The sequence below is a fragment of the Patiria miniata genome, unplaced genomic scaffold (assembly GCF_015706575.1).
Source record: "Patiria miniata isolate m_02_andy unplaced genomic scaffold, ASM1570657v1 HiC_scaffold_1, whole genome shotgun sequence".
NCBI lineage: Eukaryota > Metazoa > Echinodermata > Asteroidea > Valvatida > Asterinidae > Patiria > Patiria miniata.
In genome coordinates this window covers 10,990,748-11,017,881 of record NW_024037047.1, presented here as the reverse complement: position 1 = coordinate 11,017,881, position 27,134 = coordinate 10,990,748, and the positions used below count along the sequence as shown (strand labels likewise).

The 27,134-nt window shown below is 38.2% G+C and overlaps 1 protein-coding gene across 1 annotated transcript in view; it reads left to right on the top strand.

Moving 5' to 3' along the window:
* LOC119723070 overlaps positions 1-26,282 on the top strand; it is a 37,078-nt gene extending 10,796 nt beyond the window's left edge. The window contains 13 exon segments of the mRNA XM_038193573.1: positions 96-202; positions 7,441-7,627; positions 8,075-8,217; positions 8,367-8,519; positions 10,747-11,779; positions 13,047-13,136; positions 14,747-14,864; positions 15,939-16,064; positions 19,242-19,399; positions 20,698-20,758; positions 21,801-22,522; positions 22,525-24,480; positions 25,055-26,282. Coding sequence (XP_038049501.1) covers positions 96-202; positions 7,441-7,627; positions 8,075-8,217; positions 8,367-8,519; positions 10,747-11,779; positions 13,047-13,136; positions 14,747-14,864; positions 15,939-16,064; positions 19,242-19,399; positions 20,698-20,758; positions 21,801-22,522; positions 22,525-24,480; positions 25,055-25,168 — 4,968 coding nt within the window. The 3' untranslated portion in view covers positions 25,169-26,282.
* Positions 26,283-27,134: the final 852 nt, after the last annotated feature.

The window sequence follows — 27,134 nt, the reverse complement described above, 5'->3', positions numbered from 1 at the left end:
GAGGTTTACGTGTATGTATGTACAGTATGTATGTTAATGAAGTGAAACATGTCTTCATTTTGTATTATAAACCCTTTGGGCCTTTTGTTTCTTAGGAATTAGAGGAAGCCCTTTTCCTGGATGCAGGGGTGGAGGAAAGCGACTTTATCGTCAATCTGGTCGTACAACTTCTTCGCGGCATACATGGAATTAAAAGCATGAGGTAAGTGAAAAGGGACTGTTTGGACTAAGTCAGTTGACTATCTTCCTTGTACATGTACATGTACATTCATGTTAGTTGTAGCATTCATACTTGACACTCTGAGACTTGGTACATCATATACATGTTGAAAAAAAAACAATGGACAATCCAAGCCGAATGTTCAGTGAAAACAGTGGATGGGTAGGGGAATTTTTTGGAAACCTAACAATGACACTTGTACCCAAAACTTGTGCAAATATTTTTAGGCCTTAAAATAAAAAGTTACATGCCTGCCGATGGGTTTGACTGTGATTTAGTGGTAGTCAACAGGGCCAGTAGGAAAATGATTCTGATCCTCCAAGTTCAGTAGCTCATTGAAAAATGATGGTGTGTAAGTATTATTCAAAAAGTGTAATTAAAAAAAGAAAACAAACCCATCACATCACTGCATTTACAATCAGGATTTTACTCTCATTTTATGAGGTAATATTGTTTTCAGTTTTAAAACTTGCTTTGCTGGCATTTAATCTAAATTGAGACACATCGGAAACTTAAAACTTCTTTGGTTATATTTTACTTTCCTCTTTTCCTTTTGCATATTTTGTACATGATATGAGTAAATGGAATGATCTAAAAACATGACTTATTGATAACTGTTATACTTTTATTTTTGATATTACCAAACAACTAAATCCTAAAACAATAGCCACACATACACCTTGCTCTTTATGGTATGACAGTGATTTCCTGCCAGACATGAGATTGAGAGGTTACAGTTCTGTCGTGAGGCACGTGGGCCCTACACCATGTATACATGCACCCTACGCTCACAGAATGCAGTGTACCAGTACATGTATATGATGTTATGGAATGAAAAGCTTATTGCAAGTGCATACATACCATAGACTTGATAAACACAACATTGTACATGCACACCGTGTGTTGTAGTTGTACCACTAGTCAGCAAACGCTTCATAAATTTGCACAGTGCTTTGTGCTGAAGCTAAACAGTATCCCAAGATAGTTTGTAAGTGTGCAGCACAGTGTTGTAGTCGATACCTCCATTTCCTGAGACCGAGACCAAGACTGAGGTATTCCAGACCAAGACCAAGACCAGCTCTTTCGAAACGGAGACCAGGACTTCCGAGACCGAGACTTTTGAAGACCGAGACAGAGACCAAGACTTCTGAGACCGAGACCAAGACCAAGCATAAATAAACATATATGGTGTTGAAACTGATTTCCCTTGTGCTTTGTTGTACCCTGCTTTGAATCAAAATATGTTCAAAAGATAACTTCCCACTGATAATACTTTTTTGCCAAAAGTGTTTTGCATAAATTTTTAAAAATCTCAAATTTCCAAATATAGTATTGGCATGGACATATGAACGGAGTCTGGGTGACTTACATTTTGACCATTAACATTCCAATCCCTCGGGAATGTCCATAGCTATAGGGCGATTCCACGGTTACTCGCATTACCATTTTTGCACCCTTTCGTGTTCCGATTGCTGTGGTTTTAGCAGTAGTCTGACTATCTATCTCTTATGCTGCATAAATATACCTATATTCAAGGCTTCACCCTGATGGCAAAAAAGTATGTTCGTACCATGACAAGATCATGGCACTCTTCTAAAAAAAACGGTTACTCGCATTACACAAAAAGGACATGTCAAAAATTGGCTCTGTTTTGATTCCCCTGTCTGCTTAAACTGAAAGTGCAATGACCAAATTAATATATTTACAGGACGCCTACCATAGTACTTAACTTAAATGGTTAAATGAAGACCCAAATCAGATATAAATTATACAGCGAGAAAGGTTGGTTACTCGCATTACAGTTACTCACATTACAGTTTGTCTGACACTTTGGCTGGGGTTAAATACAAATTTTACCCCCACAATTTTGATCAGATTTTAACTGCATGGAGTTGCACAACCCTAAACGTATGGACTGAAACCAAAATAAAACCAACAAAATGTAAAGGAGTAAAAGATAACCAAAGAAGGATTTTGGTTACTCGCATTATGGTTACTCGCATTACAATTTGGTTCATTTGGTTGGAAACAAAATCAAATCTTAATCAGGAAAGGTCTAATTCAACCTAAATCATTTTATCAAACAAACAAATGGCTAGGCTATACAATTAAATCAATTAATACATTCTTTAAGTATCAGTATAATTAAAAGATTACCACTCAATCTTAATTTTAGTTTGTTAGAAAAGTTTGATGGTGCCCAGCACAGGCCCATTGAACATGCTGAACGATACTGTACATGTACATGACAATATAATAACTCTAAAAATGTCATTTATGCATATATTTACTGATAACATTCCCTCATCAACTCTCAAATTTGCTCTATAACTGTTTGTACATCAACATTAGAGTGACTGTACACAATGTGATTTTATGCAACTTGTGAGAAACTTCTGATGTACATTGTAGGCCTTATGAATTCTAATACTGTTCAGACATGTGTACCACAAATCCTAGTCTGCATCAATTTACATTTTCAAGGGACTTACATTATTTCTTCTTATAAAAAAACCCAGTAAATCAGAAATCAAAAGTCATAGTTTTTATTCATTATCATCATGGAAAGTTATATGGTTACTCGCATTCCAGTGATTACTCATATTACCGGTTACTCGCCTTTCAATTTTTAACACCTCCTGATAACATCATGCTTGGTATCATTTTCATTTCTTTTATCAATTCAATAGTTGTTACTAAAGGAAGAAGCAAAATATGAAATGGCAAATATCATTCAGCAGCAATATCAAAAACTTGATCTTTTGGTTACTCGCATTACACACCCAAACCAATGCAACAAACTTGCATCCACACTGCTATACAAGGAGCTATGGTCCAAAATTTGTTAATGTTTTGAGAAGATCTGAAGTCAAAGTATCAAAGTAAAATATAGTTAGGCTAGTATTGTGTGAAAATAATCAACCATTTGACATTTGAATATTGAAAGGCTGATATTTTCCAACCAAAGAACAACTTTAGTAATCTGAATTTTTTTCACAGAAAATGATGAAGGATTGGCGAAAAAAGTTTATATCCTGATCCTTACATGTGTTAGCAATAACTTAAAAGTAAAAAACAAGCTCAGGAATGAATTTCAATTTTTTGGGGTCATGTCTGTGTTTGCTTGGAATCGCCCTATAGCACTGTGACCGCAAGCCTGGACCTTTCAAAATGTGAATGCAAGCGGGCTTTGAACACGATGATCGTCACCGTCTTTTTAGTTGGTAACTAACAACCTCCCTATATGCTGCATTATACTGTTATGTCATGTCACGTCGTTGCTATTTTTTGAAAAATATATATTACGGCAAGACAGGTTTTAACAAATGCGCAGTTGTTAGATGTGAGTTATAAATTCAAGTTATCTGTGTGCAGTTGTTAGTCCTTGAAAGTCGCTATCTGTTCCTGTAATTTGAAGATGAATTTATTTATTTTTTTCCCAATATGTTATCATGCCTTTTCAGAAATTTTAATTTTCAATCATCCTTTATGAAATGTGATATCTTGGGAAATTTCATAAACTTTCATACTGAAGGTATAGAGTATTTTGTTCGTCATGAAATGATTTTTTCAGTGGTGTTGACCACATTGTTGGCCAGCATTAGCAAACTCCGAACAAACACTTCAAAATCATTCATTTTTGGCGATGTATGACAACTGCGCATGCGCATTACCATGGAGCTATCCACAAAGCAACACAAGGTCTTTCTTCTAGCATTAGTAAGCACGGATCTCTATTACCGTAATTTTCGGAATGTAAGCCACAGCTTTTACGTCGATTTTACCCATGAAAATGTTTAGTGCGGCTTATACACATGGCGGCTTATACACTGAGCCTTGAACCTTTGAAATTCAAATGTGTATTTAATGTATTGGTATAAAAAGAGATCTGTTGCTCAATGAATTATCAATTAAGAAAGTCATTAACAAACCGAAACCGCGTCCCACGTAAAGGTACTGAGCGGTAAAAAGTACGGTGAAAGCTGTCTTCGACGTAGACTTGACTCAAGTCGGAATTGCTTTACATGTAAGTCGGTATCTTTAAAAAGTAGCGAAAATCACTTAGTTTACGCCTTTCCAGATGCCCGACAAGGTACACTTCAGCGTGCGTTCCACTTCAGTGCCGTATAACAATGCGCACACACTGTATGTACATTGTACAACACGCGTATTACACGTACACGTGTGTGCATGTATTGCAGAGCATGTGCATACCAGTACAAAAGTTAGCAATTCCGACTTGATCAATCTGCCATCAGCACCCCCCCTCGCGTGCACGCGCCTGTATTCATCAATGCATATATGCAACACCATCTCTATGCATATGCAGCAACATCGCTTGACCAATCAAAGTAACCGTTTTTCGAAGACTCGTTTATTATTTTCAGTAGGTATGGAAGGCTGGATAACAATCTGCAAAAGTTTAAAAACGTAATCTTAATTTGTAGATTTCAAACACATTATATTGGGATGATAATGCTAAGATCAGCTGCTCTTGGATTGAATTAATAAAGAATACGACATTCAAATGTTATTCAAAACAAAAGGGAATTTTATTGGGGTTAACCTGTAAAAGGTGTTGAGATCCATTGATACCGCTTCGTGTTGTGCGTACCCAGATCCGTTTCAAAGCATTCAAACGTACGTGTACATATATCTGTTTCTACTCCTCACAATGGGATGCGTGTGCGTTCTCCGCGAAACTTTGGATGCCCGAATACGCAGACAACGCTGATTGCGTGTTAGGAATATTATCAAAACAATCTGCGCGCGTTTTTAAGAATAAAAATGCTCATTACCTGAAATACTGTGATATGATTGATTGGCTTCTACCGAAATCGGTAGAAGCCAATCACAGCAAAAACTAATTTCCACAGACTGTGTACAAACGTGGAACAAACCAGCGTGTATCTTGGCAGATTGACCAAGTCTGGGTTGCTGCATCACTTGAAAATAACATGTGCGTTTTTAACATGATGGTCTGGATTTGACGCATGAGGGCGCGCGTTATGTACTATAAGGACGTATGCGATATGCACTGGGAGTGGATTTAGGCCATAGAGCTATAGCTCTATGATTTAGGCACAGACCGAGCGCAACCCAGACTTGGCCAAGTCTATCTTCAACGCCGCGCCGTACGTGATACAAGTGCTGCATGCCATGCAGCATGCTTTCCCCCCATATCCATATGCGTTAGCCGACCACACCATTTGTGGTAATAAAGGGGTGTACTTTCTTGGGAACAATCATTACCAATGTTTCCACTGTTTAAAAAAAGAAAAAAAGACGACTAATAATATTTATGGTGTTTGAAACTTTTTATTTATTCAATAATTAGTTGTTCAACATCACAATATAATTTTTTTCTTGAAGTGTATTCAAGAAACGATGTAAAACTCAAAACAGGGGCTACATCCCCCCTTACGAAATTAATGGAATCGTCCATAAAATTTTTAGCATCGTTTTGACTATTTTCGAAGAAAGTTATGATCGAAACTGGAATTTTTAACGATGCTACTTGTTAGTAATCACAAAAATTTGATAAGTTTTGAGATAAAAACGGACCTGTTTATTCTTTGGACAAAACAAATCAGCATCTGTTGCCACAAAGCAAGATTTGTAGCGCTCCAGTCAGACAACACACGTTGGGTTGCATACTCTCTCACGTGCTGCAGGAAAATGTTGTCATTCACCAGCGCGGCGCAGGCTGTCGGGCCATGCACTAACTTTTAAGACTGGGGACCGGACCGGGCAGCCGGCAGCAATTCCCGGTGTTTATTTCTCATCAATTTCCATATTTGTTTGTAAAAGTATCGATTGTAAATGATTTGATATAACTTTTGTGGCCCTTTTTATAGCTTCTTTAGTGTAAATGGAACTGGTTTTGCATTTTGACTAGAATTTGGAGGCCTTACAAAATTGAAACCGCTGCAGTCGGTGCGGCTTATATGCCGGTGCGGCTTATACGCCGACTTCAAAACTTAATTTGCAGATTTTTGCGTGCTGCGGCATATACTCTGCGCGGCTTATCTTCCAAAAATTACGGTATACATGTTGTATATAGGGATTAGTGTAGTGAGGGACTGAGCAAGCAAGTCTGGTGCACTTTGATGCATTCAGCGACCAACACCAGTCATAAATGGCCGCTTCTGAGCCAATGAGAGCTATGAAGACAGCAAAAGTCCTTTTTTTTTCACAGCTAATTGGCATGTCTGAAAACCAGGCTGCTGTCAGCAAATAGCGGCTGTGAAAACTTGGTTATGGGCAATTCCACACTAATGGGCCAATTAGATAACTTTATTGAAGTTGCATACATGGCATAAGAAGGGTGAAAGATGAGCTACAACATACATGTATTCTTCATTTTTTTCCTATACCTTGCTAAGTTCAAAGTGACTAGGACAAGATAAGACAAAAGATGATATCTTTTTTATTTGAAAAAATTACAGGCATCTTTTCTGTGTATGTAACTTGGACAGACACACTGCAAGGAAAAGTATGCTTAGGACAAATTCAGTTTCTAAAAAGGCATTTTCAGTGACATTATTAAGCCATTTTTCATTGTTATCAAACCAAAATATAACAGTTTTCACACTGGCTTCAAATTGATGATGTGATAAGGGTTACATACGAGCTGGGACAGACATTTTGTGACAAATGTCCAGTCTGTTCGTACATATAAATCCTGAATATAAAATATCAAATAATTCTTCACATTGACTCTGAGTTTTCTAGGTTTTGACTGATAGCATTCCTCCAGGGTACATCTTCTTAAATAAGTCAACATTAGGGGATCATTAAATGTTATGCTTACTTCGTGACTTAATCTAAAATGTCTGTCCTTCGTTAACACTTTTTAAAACAATATCCAGTTCCACTATATTTCTAAAATACAAAACCAGTTATATCGTTTGCAGGTGAGGATATCTGTTCAAAGCTTGCAATGTTTACATGTACATTGTACATGTACAGCAAAAATTGAGAGACCAAGGTCGTAGTTTTATCATCAAAACTTAAGTCTTCTCAAGTGTCACACTTTTGGGCCCATTAGTATGGAATTGCCCTTCTATTAAACTAATTTTTAATAAGGGGGTCTTGAACACCTCTGATAATATACAATGTAAGTGTGAATGGATATTTTGTTTAAATATGCATAAAATACTGTACGTTACTGTGTATTGATGGTACAGCCCCTGTATGTTGTTATCTATATGTACAAGGTCCGAGGATCACCTAGAATATCTACGATCTGTCATGAAAGAACAGTGGGAACTGGGAGAGAAGCGGGTCAACCCACTCAACAGTCAAGATGTGACTTTCAAGATGCTTCCTACTCTAACTAAAGTAGAAATCCTACATGCGCTGTGTGACTATCGACTTGATGCTGCAGATGTTACTGTTCTTAAGGTACATTTTTACATTATAATTACATCAAATTCAATTTGCTGTGATTAAGATTTCTTTTGACTTAAACGTCCAAAAAAAATTGAATCCTAAGCTTGAATCATAAACACCCCCAGTGAACTTTTGATGTTTTTTGTGGGTAAAATCCTGAAAAATTTCCACTTGTTCATTTGAAATTCAGAAAGGTGTGTTTACATGTATACTGTCTTGTAGTGCCCTAATCCACTCCTGGCACCCATCTCAACGTCCTTCCCCTCCCTCCATTACCAATGTCGCTTCCCATCCACCCATGCACTCCAGAAACCCACCACAACTCCCTAAAAGTGCAGTCATCTAGGCACACATAATTCCACAGGTCTATTACTCTATCCACCCTATTCCATCCCACCCTTTGAAAAATACTGTTCTTGTTTTTTTAAATTGAGGTTGTATATTTTGTACTTTTTGTAGGACTATGATGGTGACAATCTGCGTGTAGAGCCACTAGGAACAGACCGCGCAGGTGCTACCTATTGGTACTTCTATGGTACTCGTCTTTATAAAGAGGACAGACAACTGACACAAGAGGAAAGAAATGCAAAGCACAAACAAAAGTAATCCTACTACTTAGGTTTATCCAAACATTGTCTGTAGTGATACATGTACATACATTAGCTCTACCTGTCTACTGTATTCATAGAAAATGTAGATATCACCTGTGTGCTTTTCATAACTATTTGTTCGTTTTTATTTCTCTCTGGAGGCTAAAAGAGAAGCGCAGGCAAAAAAAGGACCGTTTGAAAGCCATAAAAAGTATGAAAGAAGCAAGGAGAAAACACAAACAGAAGATAAAGAAGGGAAAGAGCAAGGGAAGTGGCAGAGATAAGAAAAAGAAGAAGAAATCTTCCAAATTAAGGTAAAACCTTGTTTGAAAGTGAATAATAATTCATTACACAGATTGACATAACAGAACGTTGCCCACATACTTTGTCCTTTTCACCTATTTCAGACTGGCATTTGAGAGTCACACTGAACCAAACTATTCTAAGAATTTGAATTACGTACATGATAGTTGAAATTTGGAACAGTGTTGGAGCTACATGAAATATCAGTGGTAGTCATTGTTTGGAACTACTCCAGAGCTTGCTCAATGGGACAATTGATATATAGAATTAAGACTCTAATCAATTGAACAGTAAGGTTTGCCTTTCTGTAAGCAAATGTCTTTTGGTTGACCCAAGTAGCTGTAGTTGTACAGCGTATTAGGGTGTGACTCTGGAATGCTAGTCCACTGAATAACTGTTGAAGCTATGCACTGACGCTAAGCAGTGCATAGATTTTCTCTGCAGAGAACAAAGTGATTACAAAAAAAAATTTGACCATTACAAAATTGTAATCACAGTACCATACGTGAATTTAAAGCTGACATCCAAATTATGTAACCAACTAAAGACCAAATCAAGTTGGTTGGATAATCATTTGCAATTGGATAATCATTATGGTAATAAACAAGAACACATACATGTATGGGCTCCGTGCGCTAAGGAAAGAGGGCGCCCTTTACCTAGCAACGACATCCCATGGGCGGGACATTTTGCTGGTTGACGCGCACCGTTCCTTGTGTGCGACGCACGTACATTTTGTACACCAGGGGATTCAGTTGTACTATGTACACGCAGTGCTTGTGGTGGCCGCGCGTCGCGGCAAAATTGCAGTCAGGCAAGATGGCGTCGGTCGTCGCCCCCACCTGTACTTTCTTTGCCGGTGATGGGGTGCTTGTGAACGGAGCAGATAGCCATGGTGTGACTACCTACGCACGTGGCAATATCACATTGGAGAAATCAGTAACGAAACTTAGACACCAAGAACCATTACAAAAAACACCTTCAATCCTTCACTTACATATACCAATTGTATCAAGGATTTCTACCCAGGCAGCATGAATTGATTGCTGTCCTGGATGTGGAATATGAAACCTTGCATGAAGTCCACTCTTGGTAGTCTGCATCAAACATATACCACAGACTCCAATGAAGAGGTTTGTTCGAAGGCTTAGTGTGACAATTTGTGGCAATTCTCAAGGGTGACGCAGCAAAGAGTGGCGTAGGGGCAGTAGGGGCAGTAGGGCAACACTAAGGGTAAGACTACATCAAGATGAACAAAAGGTCTTTAATGTTAGCACAAAGTCTTGGAGAAAGGTCCTTATTCAAGAGCAGCACATTGTTTGAGCCAGTTGATCAACAATAAGTAACAAAGACTGTAGAGTATTCCTGATAAATAACTTGATTTATTCCAAACAGATGTACAGGGTGAATAAAAAAAAGCGGAACCCCAACCCCCCAATATATATTTCATATTTAAAAAATAGGTAGCACCAAACATAATAATGACTGGAAAGCCAATTGCATACGCTACTTTTAGATGAAAAAATTACTGCAATTGCCCATCCGTTCAAAGAATATCACCATTTAAACGCAATGACCCTAAAATCTGTTCCCTCAAAAAAAGAGCAGTTTTTGTGTGTTCTGACTGTTTGAAACAACAAAGAAAATGACACAGAATACTTGTTTCAACAACTGTAGTACACAATATCTTTATTAACAACCCTGGTTAGGCAAACAGTGGGGTTCATAAAACCCTTTTTTTTTAAGACAGGCCTCCAAAAGAACTCTAAAACTGAGGTTTTATCGCTGGTGATGTTTTGTTTGAAGACAAATGTGACAACAATTCTTGAAATCGCAGTTTTGGACGAAAGAGGTTTTAGGGTCATTGTGTTTAAATTGTGATATTCTTTGAACGGATTGAGCAATTTCTGTAATTTTTTTCATGTAAAAGTAGCTTATGAAATTGGCTTTTCAGTTATTATTATGTTTGGTGCTACATTTTCTCTTAAATATGATATATATTTTTGGGGGTTTGGGTTCCGCTTTTTTTTACTCACCCTGTATACAGATGTCTTCGTATACATACATGTCTAAATATGTGTACATGTATGTCAGTTTCAATTTTGGTTCATTTTAAGAGATGTGCAGCAGCCATGCATATTTATGTGAACACAATGCCATTTTACATGTAGTGTGTTATTGAATGGATCAAGTTCTCATTTTAGTGATTGTTGGTTTGGCTTTGTTATTTGTTGACAGTGACGATGAAGGCAGTCATGAACTGGTAACTGTGCAACGTCTCCAGAACCTGACAGATAGTAGCAATGTCAAGAAAGGACAGAGGAGGAAGACCAGTAACAGTGAGATCACATCAGCACCCTCAAGCAAACTACAGAAAAACACAAAGAGTAAACAAAGACTCAACAATAACAACACGCCTAATCAAAATGGGATGAAAAATGTAGACAAATCCAAGAAATCTGGAGCAAAGAAACAAAGCCTGAAGAAAGCAGAAAATGAAAAGAAACACAAAATAACAACTTCTAAAAAGAGTAGTACAAATAAACGCGAGAGAGCCATTCCTTCAAAATGTAAATCCTCAAAAACAGAAATACAGCAGAGTGCCAAGAGAGCAGCCAAAAGCCACAATGATACAAAAGCATCTACCTCTAAAAAAGGACGGAATAAAGCCAACGAAACAAGGTCTCTACAGGCTGGTCCCGGTAAATCAAGAAAGCGCAAAGTTATCAAGTCAAAAGCAATAATCAGTGAAAGTGAAGAGGATAGTGATGATGAACAGCCATTGACAAAAATTGCAAAAGTTCAAAGATCTCATATGGATGTTCAAAAGTTCAAAGCAAATCAAAAGAAATCAAGCAAAAGTCGTTCAGCATGTAAATATCAGACAGTGATGAAGACAAAGCCAAAAAAAGCAGCTAGCTCTGAGTCAAAAGATCACATCAAACAGGATCAAATTCATGCACAAACCAACAAAACAGTCCCCAAAACAAACAGGCTTCCCACAACTTGCAATAAGGTGTGTGAGATGACTACATGGAGTAGTGAAGAGGACGTGTCATCTAGTGCGAGTGTTCCACAGTCAAGTGACACAGATACTGACAGTGAAGATGATATGGAACCACCACGATGGCATTTGGTCTGCCATTCACAAGAAGATTGGCAGCAACTTACAGATTTCTTCAAGAAGAGCAAAGTGCAATGTGAGAAAGAATTGTACAAGACTCTTGCCAATGATTTCCTTCCAGAAATACACAGCCTGTTTGCCGCTAAGGTAAAGAATTAAAATATCATATGCATTGTATGACCACAAGTTTATGTATCTTTTCTAAGTGAATTAAACTTGATAGAATGAGTATCCTAAATTAAAAAAATAAAGACGCATTAAAAATTTGATGTGATGTAAAATTGTATGTGGTGAAAAATTAGGAAGGTTAAGGTTTGTGATTGCTCCATGTGAATTCCTCTTTTACTTAAAATTTATTCTCCCCACAATTCATGTGGTTGGCTGAACTTGGCATGAGGAGAGTGTCCAATTTAAAGTAAATACATATATATGTCAATAGGAGAGCAGCATTAACCCCTTCACGCCGGCTGACGGCTATGCCTTGTTAATGCCGTCTGTGGGCAGCTACTGCAGCTACTGCGCAGAGGCTACTGTGCAGTGATGCTTGTAAGACTGTGCAGTGAAGTGTAAAAACCCGGTGGCAAGGGGTTAAAGAAAGCACAATTTTTAACTTGACCATTATTAAGAAATTCAAGTGAACTCCAAATGAAATAGACTGACGTTTGTCACCACAGTTTGCCTGAATAGCAAGTGTATTGAGCAATTTTCTCGATACAGGAGAGGACAAAATACATGAAGAAGACACTATGTTTACAATGTAGAACTGAGTTGAAACCAAGACATGAGGGTTAACAATTGGCGTACATAAAATGCATACATTTAGTTGGTGAATATTACCCTACGAATAGTCCAGGTTGTAAGCAATGTGTTAACTATATGGAGTACCGAAGTGAATACGTCACGCGCACAAAATGTGTGTGAAAGACATAAAGTGCGTGATTCAGCTTGAGAACCAACACGCGCGCGTACTCCATTCGTTTGTACTACACTTTCTGTTTCTAAATGACGTCACACTTCGGTACTCCATTGTCAAAAGTGCCTTAAGTGCTCCAATGCCTTTCACACACACTTTTACTTGGCCTGCACTATTTTGGTCTGAGATAATTTCCCCAAAACTTTTATAATTATTTTTCGACTGCATCTTGCCCCCCTAACTAATAATTTTAAATTTCTGAATCCATTAGAGATATAAGGAAACATTTATATTTGTACATTTACAATAATGCCAATGCTCAGTAAACTGATGCATAACATTTGGAAGTTACTCAGTGTTTGTTATAGCCAAATGTTTGATGTTCATGTGTAGTGATGTCCATTATAACAGTACTCTATGGTAAACATCTATATTCAATGAGAACATATTTTTGGCAGTACTCTATTTTTTTCCATTGCTTATAATTTTACCCCAATTTAGGAAAAAGCACTGCGTAAGAAACTTCAAGAATTAGCTCCAAGAAGAGCATCATCCCGAGTTGTCATCATGCAGCTCAAACGGGAAGAGGAGGTAATTTGCCTTGTTTGACATATCAGCATCACTTTTGTGTTGCCCCTGATAAGAACCTAGTGAGATACGTTGATACACAAATGTAGTGATATTCATTATAGCAGCATTCTGTTGTAAACATTTACATGTATGCGCAATTCTTTTCCATTGCTAATAACTTTTCCCCATATTTCAAACATGAGATGGATTAAAAACAAAATAAGTCCCAAAAAAATCATTTTATTCTACAAAGTGCAGAACGTAGATGATTAACCAATCAAAACTGCAGCGACTTGATTAAAATCAGGTTTGTGAACAAAGCTGAAAAAGAAATACGATTAGGATTAAAAGCAAAATAGAAAATGGGTCAAACTACTCAGATTACGTATGTCAAGCATGTTACATAAGCAATCACAGCATCAGTTGCATATTTGTAAAGCTACTAAAGGTACTGTTGATTTACATATTTGTAAATCCTCAGTCCCTATCATTTTATATAACCCTGTGGTTATAAAAAAAATCACAACACTACCTGACAAGTTTGATAGCTAAAGATATTGGGAAAAATAGAATAAATGTTTCAATGTAGAAGCAGGCATGCCTGTGCAATGCCCTTTCCAGCCATATGGTTGCAAAGGGCGATTTCTAAAGGTTACGTAACACTTTATTTTGAATGAAACTACATGTACACACATTCCAATATATATGGTTGCACAAGTTGCCATTAGCGTTAGCTACAATGTAAGTGGGGGAGATTTCAAGCCCTGCACCCTGACATTGTGTGATGACTGTCGTGTTTTATGTAAAGATGTTTTTTCGTGCGGTGATTTTATTTTAAGTTATTTTACTTTCATTTTGTGTGGGAGGAGATTCCAAACTTTCATGTTGTGTGTTTGAGCTCTGCTAATTCACAAAGTTCATTGTTCATTGCTATTTTGTAAAAAATTATTTTGATTAAATTCTATTTGTACATGTAGTTCTAAATTCAATATTTTAAAACAGAATCAGGTGCAAAGTACAGGGTGAGTAAAAAAAAACGAAACCCAAATGTTGGGACCATTGTTTTAGTTAAGTTCTGCATGTAGCACTTTCAAAATCTAGGATATAAAATCCCAATTCCTAAGCTTTCTTTTAGTACAAAAATCATTCGAATCACTCATGTACTTTTCAAGTTACGGAATTTTAAACACAACCACCATTTTAAGGTTCTGTCCACGGATCACAAAAAAAGGCAGTGTTTCAGCAAAATAAAAACAAATCACATAGGGATGTGTGTGAATTGTTTTCGTTTTGCTGAAAGAACGCAAACCTTTTTTGTGATCCATGGACAGAACTTTAAAACGGTGGTTGTGTTTAAAATTCCGTAACTTAAAAAGTACATGAGTAATTTGAATGATTCTTGTACAAAAAAAAGCTTATGAATTGGGCTTTAATGTCCTAGATTTTGAAAGTGCTACATGCAGAACTTCAATAAAACAATAGTCCTGACATTTGGGTTTCGTTTTTTTTTTGTTTTTTACTTTTACTCACCCTGTATGTGTGTGCCAGAGACTTGAAAGGTTCAACACTGATGTACTATGTTGTACATATGTTGTTGATGTGATTCTCACATTTTAATTATATTTTGAAAGGAACGATTGAAATCCATTGAGGAGGCAGAGCAGTCCAGTAGAAGACAGCAGATTGAAGAAGAGAAGCGGGAGAAGATGAAACTACGCAACAAGTTACAGCAACATCCAAATCAACATGGTAATTATCTGTTAGATTACCAATGTGAAATACAGGAAGATATTCATAGTCCATTGTATAAAGTAAAAACACCAGTTACAGAAAGATTTTGCACCCGGGCCTGTATATTTCTTGTGCTGAAAAAAATTCTGTGAAATATTCTTATGCAGTTACTTTCCATGCACTACCTCAATTTGGAATTTCTGAAGTGCAATATACATGTACTTGTACATTTACATAGCTACCTTTCCCCTTTGTTGATTTGATTTCTGAACTTTGTTTTTCTTTCTCTTCTCTATGTGTAGTACTCAAGTAGTAATCGAGTACTTGCGAGTAGTTTATGTTACTCGTTCTACTCGTAGTTTTTCATCGACTCGAGTACTTGTCCTGGCGCGAGTAGAAGCAGGAACTTGCGAGTAGCAATTGAGGGTTTAGGGTTCACAGCTTAATACGTCCCCTGCAAACAGGGAATCACTCCTTCCGCCCCTCTCGCTAGAATTCCATTCGTCCAAAACAAACAAAATTCAAGTACATGACCCAAAACGTCGCACAGTAAGGATAGCTCAGTGCTGAAGAATGTGGTGTGACTTGCATGCTATTTGCTTGTAGTTACTTCCTGTCACACTAACGTATACATGTATGTCATTTTTCTGCTTTCGTGGAAATTTGGTTAACTACTCGCAAGTACTGGACTACATGTACTCGCAAGTAATTTTTTTGCGAGAACTCAAGTAGAAAAATCCACTACTTGCCCAGGCCTACTGTGTAGCCCTCGTGGGCATTGTGATGGGCAACTTTCATTTAAACAATTTTAAAAGACAATAAATAAAACTAATTTCCGATATAATTCAGTTCACAAGTGATAAGAATATGTAATCACTGAGCATGTGAATATGGCCCCTGGTGTGTTTTTGTGAATTTGAATACATTGTCCACGCACTGTACATTTCAATGATCAATCTTTCATTGTCAATCTCCTCTAGTGTACAGCTATGTTCCAGGCACTGTAACACACCTGTGATTGCACTCTTAGAGATCATGTTTAGTAGTAACAATACTTATTTGATTTTGCTGAAATGCTTTTGATTCATTTAGAGCACGTAGATGGTGACAAATCGTTAAAAACATCACAGAGCTCTGTCCACAAAAAGCAAACAGACTCCAAGAAAGTAAAGAAAGTAAATGCCTCGAGTGAAAGCATCCATGCACCATTGCAGCAAGGTAAGTGTATTTAAATAATTGGATATAAAGAAGTTGTCAAATCAGATTCTTGATTTGTGCACTTTTAAAATTAGAAAGATTCTTAGTTCAAGAAGAAATATTCTTGTCTCACTCCCTAGATATTTTGTCTTGAAACATATATAAACATGTATTAACTTATATTAGGCCCCCCCCAAAAAGTCTCAGTTTCTGGTATGCGCGCGTTGCTGTAGCCATGCGCATCGGCAACATGAAATTTGTTCAATATAAGATGATGTCTCAAAACCGCCAAACTCACTGGTTTGACTGGAATCCTGCTGCTGCACAATGTTAGCGTGTTTTTAGATGGGGTTACGATCGAGTATAAGCTTTATGTGGCCTCTCTGGGCTCCAATACCAGAGATGCCAACCATTACTCTTTTGGAGTAATTATTAGGATTTTGAGGCATGTTACTACTCTTGAAAATTCCAGCTGTCCTATACGCCAACATTGTGGTTTGTTCCTTTGTTTCATTTAATTTTGGGGGCCTGGGGGCTGGTGCAGTCTTTAAACTGTTGAGCTGTGAAATGGTTCCAATTATGGTTTCATGTAGGATACATTATGGTTTTATGTAGGATACATTATGGTTTTATGTAGGATACATTATGGTTTTATGTGGGATACATTATGGTTGTATCATAAACTAGGGGCAGTTAGCTTTCCATAAACTAGGGGCAGTTAGCTTTCCATTGAGCATAGGGGCAGTTGGCTTTCCATTTTGAGCATGACAATAAAGAAATCTAATCTAATCTAATCATTGATATCTTGGATGCATTTTTCTGGTCATGAAAATATATCTTGGATGCATTTTTCTGGATTAAGGTTCGTTGCCTTGAAAATAATATGTGAAAACCTTCTCAGGAAGTTTGGGGTAAAACAGTATGCGCACATCCAGACATTAGACAAGTAGGTTCAAGACACATTCAACTTCATGAAAACATGAACAAAACAGAATTACTATCAGTTGACAATCATAGTCATTCAGGATTCCATACCTTACATTTATGACCCTCCACATGTCCACCTACCCTTTTAACATAAAGTTCTTTATCGGTGGCACAAATCTTCCATGGCCTATCTCACCATTGCACATTGATCATGCAAATTGTCCACCTTGTGGTAAATGCAGCAGGTTGTGAGATGGACTGCTGAAAACATTTTACTGTAAATACCACCCCCCCCCCCCAAAAAAAAACTTAACAACAAAATCCACAACAGCAAAAATCACAAGGTCAAATCCAGTGGCCTTGGAGGTCATTGCACAGCATGATTCAGTGCGATGACTCTGTCCAATGAGTCAGCGGGCTGGGGCACCATCTTGTGCCCGCCAATGATGTTGGAAGAAAAATGTATCATTTTCTTTGTGGTCGAAAGTGCAACTAGCGCTGCGGCACAAGATCATCAATTGATGGAAATCTTGCTTTCATGTTTTCTTGAATATCCCTTGAACCTATTTTTTTTTTATGTCTGTGTGTGTTCACGATGTTTTACCCAAAATTTCCAAAGAAGGTTTTCACAGAAAAATGCCTCCAAGATATCAATGGAAAGCTCACTTACTGCCCCTGGGTTTTATATATCTTAACATTAAGAAAAAGCTTGTGTGGAAATTGCATCCACATACTCTCTGTTCATTAATAAGAAGAAGAACATTAGATTAGGCCAAGAAAAAAATATTTCTGCTTCCGATTACATACCTTTCAAAAATAGGGTCAGTAGGTCAGACATTTTTTTTGGGGGGGGGACCATTTTTTTTTGTGCAGATTGAATGGGTATTCAATTATATGCGAATTTCAGCCTGAACTATTTCCATTGCACTATAAAAGCTATAAAAAAATAATGGAAAATTCAGGTCGTGCACACCTTATGCACAACGCTAGTCAAGACGCGACGGGAAACTGGCCAACACTGGCCGTACATCGCGCAGTATAAGCGTGTGTGGTACACCGTGTGTGGCGGGTGACAAACCTTTTTTTTATGGTAGGAAATTTTGGGGAAACACGCTGCATCGTATCACTCCAAATACCGTACGTGTAGTACGACCTTAAAACAAATTCATGAACACATACATACACCGACAACAGAGATCAGGTTCTATGAATTAACGTGCAAAAATGTTCCTTCTCCATCGGTGTTTTCTTGGCATTTTTACGATGTCTAATCCGACCTGCAACTTCAGTGCACTGCAGTGCACTGCAGCAATGCATAAACTGGTTACCAAATTTCCATCATGCCTTTTTTTAGCCCTTTTAGTGCGCGGCCGGAACCAGTCATTGCTGCATTGAGCATTACGCACGTGTTTTTATATCGTCACCGCGACATCGAATTGCAAACTAGTTATCGCAAAGCAACGGAGGTTTCTTCTAAAAAAATAGTGAATGTAAGTAGGCAAACAAATAAATACAGGCATTTTTTATGCAAAAGGGTTGTTGAGAGGTGTTTTGTGAAGACAGAGAAGACAACAGAATGTTTTTATTTATTTATTGATTGATTGGTTTTGTTTTTTTTGTACTTGCCGATAAAATTTTTAGGGTCACGGCCTAAAAATAGGGTTGGTCGGGTAACCGGAAGCAGACGTATTTTATGGGCCTTATTGGAGGAGCTTTCCATGTTTGTTTTCATTATACATGAAGTTGCCCTCTTCTCCATGATTAACCAGTGACCAGTGGCATATCCAGAGGGGGCACTCTGCCCCCACCCCCCCCCCCCCCCCCCCGGCAGATTTTTGTCACAATTTTTTGTGTTCAGCAATTATTTTAATAAATGGTTAGAGAGTTCTGACATCAATTCCAAAAAAAACCCGCTAAAAAGCCATTACAATGCACTGTGAAAATGGGTATAATTTGCGGTATGCATAATAATGGTCAGTTTTGAAGAGCGCCCCCATTTTGAAGGTGGGTACCAGTTCCCCCCCCCCCCCCCCCCCAACGCTTGTTCATTTTACGGAGGTCAAGTGTCCGGAGAAAACAAACATTTCCACATTTGGGCGTAGATGTGCGGTTGCCCCCCCCCCCCCCCCCCCCATCCAAAGTTGGATACGCTCCTGCCGGTGACATGTTTATTTTGTTTTCCATTTTGGACTTGCATGTACTACTACGGATTTTAGCATGTGATCTTTATTTTAGTACATTTTGTAATGCCTTTTGTTTTACCCTCAATAGTGTATGATGCAGTCAGTAAACATGAAGATTCCTGGCCGTTTTTAGATCCTGTAGATGAAGCATATGCACCTGCATACTATCAAATTGTCATCAAACCAATGTGTCTCGGCTTCATACAAGAGAAGCTCAAGAAAGGGGACTACAAGACTAAAGATGAGGTACATGTAGTCATGTTTCATTTTAGTTTCAATCAGTTGACCAATAAATATTGTTATACCACGGTAATAGATTGTGAATTTTTATTGGTCGAGAGTGGATCACGTGACATGCCCCAAAAAACACATGAGCGTTGTACTCTGTGATACATGAGTAGATTTACCCCACGGGGTTCATTACCTTGATCTTTCCCGCAGTGTTAAAAGTGTCGTTTCTACCACGTTGTATTAAATTTGTGTGACCTCGGGTACAAGGTTGTAGCTACACTGGTACAACGTACATTGATGTATGTTCCTGTGAGATGTGCCACCGGGGACAGTGAAGCACTATTTGTGCTAGCTAAAACTGCCATTGTTATCATTCATTACTGTTCGTCTGCTTTTTTTAACTGTGCCAATTTCACCATAATTTCACGGTAATAATGTCGGCAGATGACAACAGGTCGCCTCCAATAAGGGGTTTCTCTCTTGTTTCAAAGGTTGAGATCAGAAATTTGATTTTCGATCAGGACAGCATCAGCATGAAGACAAAAAATATTTTACAGACAATTTTGTACGAAAAGTTTGCCAATTCTGCACGGCAACAGGAAGAGACCCCACAGTTTCACATGTTATCAGTGACAGAATTGGACAGCTGTAATCTATTACTGTGGTATAACAAAACAATTGTTGCCTGCTGTGACGGTGTCCATGGCTTTTGTACACCCGAGGGGGCAAATGGTACCCTCGGCTTCACCTCGGGTGCCATTTGCCCCCTCGGGTGTACAAAACACAATGGACCCTGCCACAGCAGGCAACAATTGTATAGTGTCCACTTATATCTTAGCATTTACATGCGTATATAAAATGATTGAAAGTAACAATTGTGTATGTAGAACATAAACCCGTGCTAGGTACGGGAAGTGAATTATAAGCATTCTGAAATGGCACTGGAATAATAACTACATAAGGTTTTGAATTAGAGCTTGGCAGTAGATCTGGTCATTAAATTCTCATTTTTGATTGCAGTCTACTCTCTGAGCAGTGAATACTGAGTATGAAAGAATGCTTTTTGTAGTTATGACTGTGCTTAGACTGTTTCCTAATCTACGTGTGTTTCGAAGTTAGCTTGGGAGGACAGTCTGCATTATCTTAGATACCATGACTACGGTACAGGTTACATAGACAAGTCAAAAGGCAGACGGTCACTTTTTTGGGTACAGGTTACATAGACAAGCTGTTGGCCGTAATAGCACATCTGTAACAGTTATATTTCATGTTTATTTAATTCTTTATTTACTTTCACATGGCCCTTTCTATAGTTTGAAAGAGACATGAACCAACTATTTACGAACTGTCTGGAATACAACGGTCCTGGAAATGGTAAGTATTGGTGATTAGAGAAAAATACATCAGGCTGCCAGTTAGTAATGTTATTCATCAACCCCCCTTCCTTTCTGAATAAAAAACCCTAACCTTGAACATTTCTACAAACTTAAACAAGTAGTAACTCTGAATTCTTGAAATCATTCGGCTGGCTTTCAGTCATCATGACAAGACCTAAGTTTAATGCTCAAGGGCAAATAATTCCAATCCCCAACCACATTCAGCCCTTTTTCACAACAGGCAGGATTTTACAAAGCTTGCATAACACAGTACTGGAATTGATTAAGGCAAGGAACTTGGGAAAAGTGTTTACACATGTTGTTGTGATCAATTGACCATTGTGCACTGAGGCGTGATGGAAATTGAATAACACTCAGTGGGGTTTAGGCCAAGGATAAGCGGTATCTGCACAATCAAAACAGTTTCAAAATTGACTTCATGGTTTTGTAGTTGTACCCTAACTCCCTAGGCCTTTTTGCAAGAATGTAGCCTCAATCTTGCAAAATTCTCCAATTGGCCTCATGGAAATATAGCATATAGCCTCAATCCTGCAAATTCCTCCATTATTTCCTGAATATGGTATGTGGAGGGGTGACCACTGCCTGAATCCTGCAAAATCCTGCGGCAGTGACTGTCAATATGTTGAGGCTTGGCCAGTGACATCCTGGAGCAGTATGGAGGATTTCAAGCATAATCCATGCCTATAATTATGCATGGCCGAGCAAAAAACAACACAATGTCCGGCCCAAGACCTTGACAAAGTACATCCTATGAAATCAGTAACGCACTTTTGCCATGTAACCTCAATCCTCCAAATTCCTCCATTTTGTCAAAGAGGATTTTGAAGGATTCGGGACGGTTAGGGTTTAAAAAAAGGCAGACGGTCACTTTTTTGGGGACATACTGTATGGAGCAACATAATATGCAATCTTTATCACTTGGGTTAATGTAAGGTAAACATTTGGTTCAGGTAGGAAGTCTTCCAAACATTTTTATATCCATCTCTTTCTTTGTTGTATTCATTATTATTTAAAAACAGAATACACCTTGATGGCTGAGAATCTTAAATCTTGTTTGGAGTACAACATGGACAAGATATTCCCAAAAGAGGAAGTTGACAGTGATGGGATTGACAGTGATGGTAGCTCAAGTGTTCTGGACCACTATGTACATCAAAGACCTCCACAGCGTCAATCTGCAAGAAATGCCAATACACGACTGGAAAAAATGGATGATAAGGTGTATGCTAGACTAAGGGGTCTAAGCAGTAGTGAGTCTAGCATTGTTGAAAGCCAGGATAGTTCAAGAGTTGCTAGTGATGAGGAGGATGATACAGATGTGAATAAAATAAAGGAAGAAACTGTCAAGAGTGAACACCAAGTTAAATTGGAGCAGCATGAAGATAGGCAAGATCATGGCAATGATGAAGGCAACCAGAATGATATCAAGGTCTCCTCACTCACTGACACTGATGACGTGCCCACTATAAATAGTCACATGAAACAAGAAACATCCATATTGTCTACATGTACAATAAACTACTCTGAGAATGATGATCAAACAAATAAACTGAATGCTGATAAATCCCCCACCTGTACTACTTCCAGAAAAGATTACCAAAATGATGCCAGTGCTTTCAAACCAAGAGGTGTTATTGCATTTGCACCTTGTTTATTATCGAAAGAGCAAGCTGTTGACGATATTCCCGTTAAAGATATACATCAGCAACAGACACAACCATGCAATGATGATAAAAAAGAAGTTTCGAACAATGTGGGAAAGATGTTCTGGGTGCTGTTACAACTGAATTAGGTTGTAAAGAGAATCAGGGTCAGATGTCAAATGCTCCCTTGCAGGCTTCCAGTACCTCAAAGGCAAACCGTGTCAAGCCTGTCCAAAATGTACGTCCATATGTACCCGACAGTCATTCTGAAGATGGTAATGCAATGCAATCTTTACCACGTGATCAGCACAGAGCAACACTAACATCTCAGGGTCCACCAGCAATGATAGATTTGAATTCCAGACGTCTTGATGTTTTGAATCCAATGACATCATCACCAAGTGAAAGAGACATACCTTTTCACAGTGAAAATTCCTTTGGCTTGAATCAAGCTGTACCTCGGGGAAATTTGTTTGTACCTTCCAGTCAGAATCAAGGTTTTCAGCATTCCAAGCAATCTGCACACTCAGGGACCAAAAGTCATCCTCAAATTACAAACATTAAGTCAGAAAATCTACCTGACCTGCCAGCACCATTGACAGTGTTACCAATCCAAGAAACTGCAGTGCATCATGTTCCAGCCGTGCAGCCTTTGTTGCCTTCATCCAACTCCTTTCAAGCATCACACTGGAACGAACAACAGTCGACAAATATAACAAGCAATCCCTTCCAATATTCTGGACATTTTCCACCCCCATCATCCCAGAGCTCTAGAGGAACTAATGTAAGTGAGCTGACACAGAAATTATGGCATCCACTGGGTTTTGAAGATAAAAGTGCATCTGGCTATCCTGCGGCTGATAAGTCAGCTTTGTATATGCACACAATGGCAAATCATAATGAGATGCATCCAGATCACAAGAAATTATCCCAAGAAGGTACCACAAAGGCAGCCCAAAGCAATTCACAAAGTCGCAATATACTTGAGTCACTACTTCATGGAAAGTCTAATATATGTACATCAGAAAACCAGCAATCAAATTATGCCTCCAAAAATCTGTATATGTTGTCCATGTCATCCAAAAAGAACGCCAGACAGGATAACCCTGACTTCATTGCTAAAGATGATAGCATTGCTTCTATTGATATGAGGCAGTTTAACTTGTCATCAAGTGGAAATGTCCATTATCGAGATGCTCCTGGACATTGTCATACAGACAAAAAGGAACAACCCAACAGATCAAGGCAACCAATGTCTAATCATTCACCAGCTCATCTGGGATTGAGATATGTACCCCCAGTGTACTGCTCTTCTCTTCAGGGAAGTGTCCAACTACCTAATCAAACAGTTGAAGCTGCTGCTTCCAACTCTAGTCAGTCAGTAATAAGACAACCAGAGAATGTCATGCAAGGTGCAGAGACATCTATTGCCAGACAACAGAAAGTGGCATCTATTCCACAGTACCCACATTCCTCTTCAGACCAGAGTAATGTAGCCGGTCGCGCAGATCATGGAAAGGATAACATGTCTCAGGTGCAAATGAGACATGCAGACAAAGGTGGAGGTATTGGAACAATGATGCCAGTTGGAAAATCTGAGAGTTTTCTTTCTATGCTGACAACTGACTCTAGAAGCATGAAAGGATACAAAGATCATTTTGCTGCGAGGGGATATGCTGGGCCTAGACCTGCATATAACCAAGCACATTCGTCACTGTATACTGACCACCCGGTGCATGCAGGTCAAGCCAGTGTAGTCTCTCATGGGTATCCATCAGGGTCACATTTAAATCATCTTCTTCCAACTAGACAGAAATCAGACGGCCAAACAAGTTCTGCATTCACACCACATCCATATTCCAGCCACTCAGTTTTTAGGATGCAGAGACCAAGTCATGCTCTGTTCCCACAGTATATTGGTCAGCAAGAGGCTGAACAATTTGCAAGACAACAGTATCAACAGCACATGCATCACAGAGCTGGTGTGGGTACAGGGCTTACAGCTTACAGACCCCAGCCTTCCCACACGTATCCAGACATGGCCTACTACACACAGGTAATGGATGTGAGATACAGTGTTTTGAACATCTGAAAGGCGCTATGCACCCCGAGGGGGTTAAACAATGGCATATCTCAAATCACAGCAGTCAACAATTGTTGTGTTATATCGTGCCATAAGTCAAAATGATAAAGACTTGTAACTTACTATATATGCAAAACATAAATTAAATCACTGCAGTGTAATCTTTGATAACTGCGAGTTTTCCTACCAGACATGAGACTGAGCGCTTGTAGTTCTCCGTCATGAGGCGCGTGGACAGGCCCTAAAAGCGCAGGCAACACTGAGGTAGTGTGCGCAACATAGTTAATTTGAGTTAAATTAGGTGCAACGTGGTGTACATGAAGTTATTTACATGTATATGCAAAGCAGTGTATATGAAGTAAACGGTTATTTTTATGGACTAGAAACGTGGCTGTTCTAGACCAATGAAACTACAAAAAAAGTATCAAAGACAGGATATAACGATTTCCTATTCTAATATGCATGTACATTTACTCAATTACTCGTTTTTGTAATCCTGTTGTGTAAATTGTATGTATTGATTTGTTTTAATCCATTTCTTTTCTAGCATGGTGTTGGCAGTCCATTACTAGGTAACCAGCCTGTTGGGGGAGTAGGAGCGCCTGTTCCTTTTGATCCTACCTTGTTATCACATCCATCTCACATGCAAGGATACAAGTGACATCACATTTTTACCTCTGGCAGCCTTACTGAGTAGGTGTACATGTACACACAAACACATAGTTTGAAGTTGGTGGGGTGGGTTTTTTTTGGGGGGGGGGGGATGTTGGCGGGTATCTTTTTTTCACAAATCTTTGTTTAATATTTCATTTTGATAATTTTTCTTTGGGATCAACTGAAGTTTTAAATCCCAAGTTGCTCATCAAATAACCAGTGAATATCTGCCTAGGGAACAAGTCAGCCAATCATAATTTGTGTAGTTTATATTGCACACATGTATGCATGTGTGTAGACATGTACATGTATAGGCCATACTTAAGATGATACAGAAAGGTGATTTTAGGTGATGTAGACAAGGAAACATACCTCTTTTCATGATAGAAAGATCCTACAACATAAATGTGCTCCTTATATTTTGAAGTACTGATGTTTCTTTAATGTGAATAAGATGGTGGCAATTAATACAAATGGTTTTCAATATGTTTGTCACAATCGTATTAATAGAATGCACCTTTCATGTAGCTAACTTTTAGTCTTATATTGTGTATATGGTTTGTATTAGATCAATATTCTCAATACAAACATTGCTGGCAATTTTGTGAAAACATGATACCAGTTTTGTACTGTGAATATTTAAAACTTGATCATACTTTTTCTACCGTACACTGTTAATTTTTAAAGAGCAATTTAAACCAGAGAGATCATTTTTTTTAATCAAGTAATGAATGATTATTTCAGTTTGCTATTTCCCTTGCAATGTTAATATTGATGTTTGGGGAAAAAAAGGAATATATTTTCCCCAAGTTATGGCAGCAGGCACTCATCCTGTAATAACAAGTGTGTGGTCATTACTTATGTCACAGAAATGAATATTCACTCTGTTATATGAAATAGAGTACAGTGTCTATAGCAACATGTCACTGTAACCACCAATGGCCAAAGTGCACAGAAGTATTTTTTTAATATTTCTTTATTCGAAAATCAGAGCAAATGTCCATGAACTTGCTATAGTCCATTATTTGCAGCCATCCGAAAAGTAACTGGCCTAATTATTGTTGAAAAACAAACTTGGTTGAAAGATAGTAAGGGAACTAAACTCCCTGTGAAATTATTCTTTCTGGGAAGCTGTCATTTTGAAGTAATCAACGAAAGAAGGCCTTTCCAACGGTGCGTCTTAAGACGTACCGTAGGAAAATTTAAATTAGCAGTTCGTTTTGTTATTCGGCGAAGCGCGCGCAAGCATTGGCACGACGCACACGCGCGCGCGCGGTTGCTATAAATCGTCGGATCAGTGCGCGACGTCGCGTATAGCTGCAATTCAAAACAATTCAAAACATGATTCAGTAAGTTTTGATTTGAAATTGAGATCCTAGAATGCTGTTTTTCTCGGAATATACAGCTGAAGCTTAGCTGAAACTTCATCAGGTTAGTTGTTCAGTATCTTTCATTAGATTTTGAACACTTTTGTTGCTTCAAACGAACAAAATGCACAAATTACAAATGATGAACTATATCTTTAAATACTACTTTTTAAAAAAAAATGGAACTTCCTTGATTTCTCTCATATTTTTTTATGTGTTATGGTTGTAAATGTGAAGTGCAGTATTCTTTTTCATTTCCATTTTTTGCTTTTTGACAGTTGTTTGATGATAAAGCACGTTAGATAGGTAATGATATAGCCTTGGTCAAGGCGTTCGTCGTTCGTCGATAGGTTCTTTATGCATAAGTTATCACATAAGAGACTCATAATGTGACCATTGTGCATCACTACATGTATATCAATGTAATGATTCTTGTTTGAGTACATGTAGTTGTGTTTATTACAGAAATAGTCTGATATAGTAATTGGGAAGGGTACCTTCCATACAATGCTTTTGCCAAGTACCCCATCCCCGACACAGATTAAAACAAAAACAAAGATAATTGATTAAAATGAATGAGGCTGGAAATGGATCAGGAATGGGAAA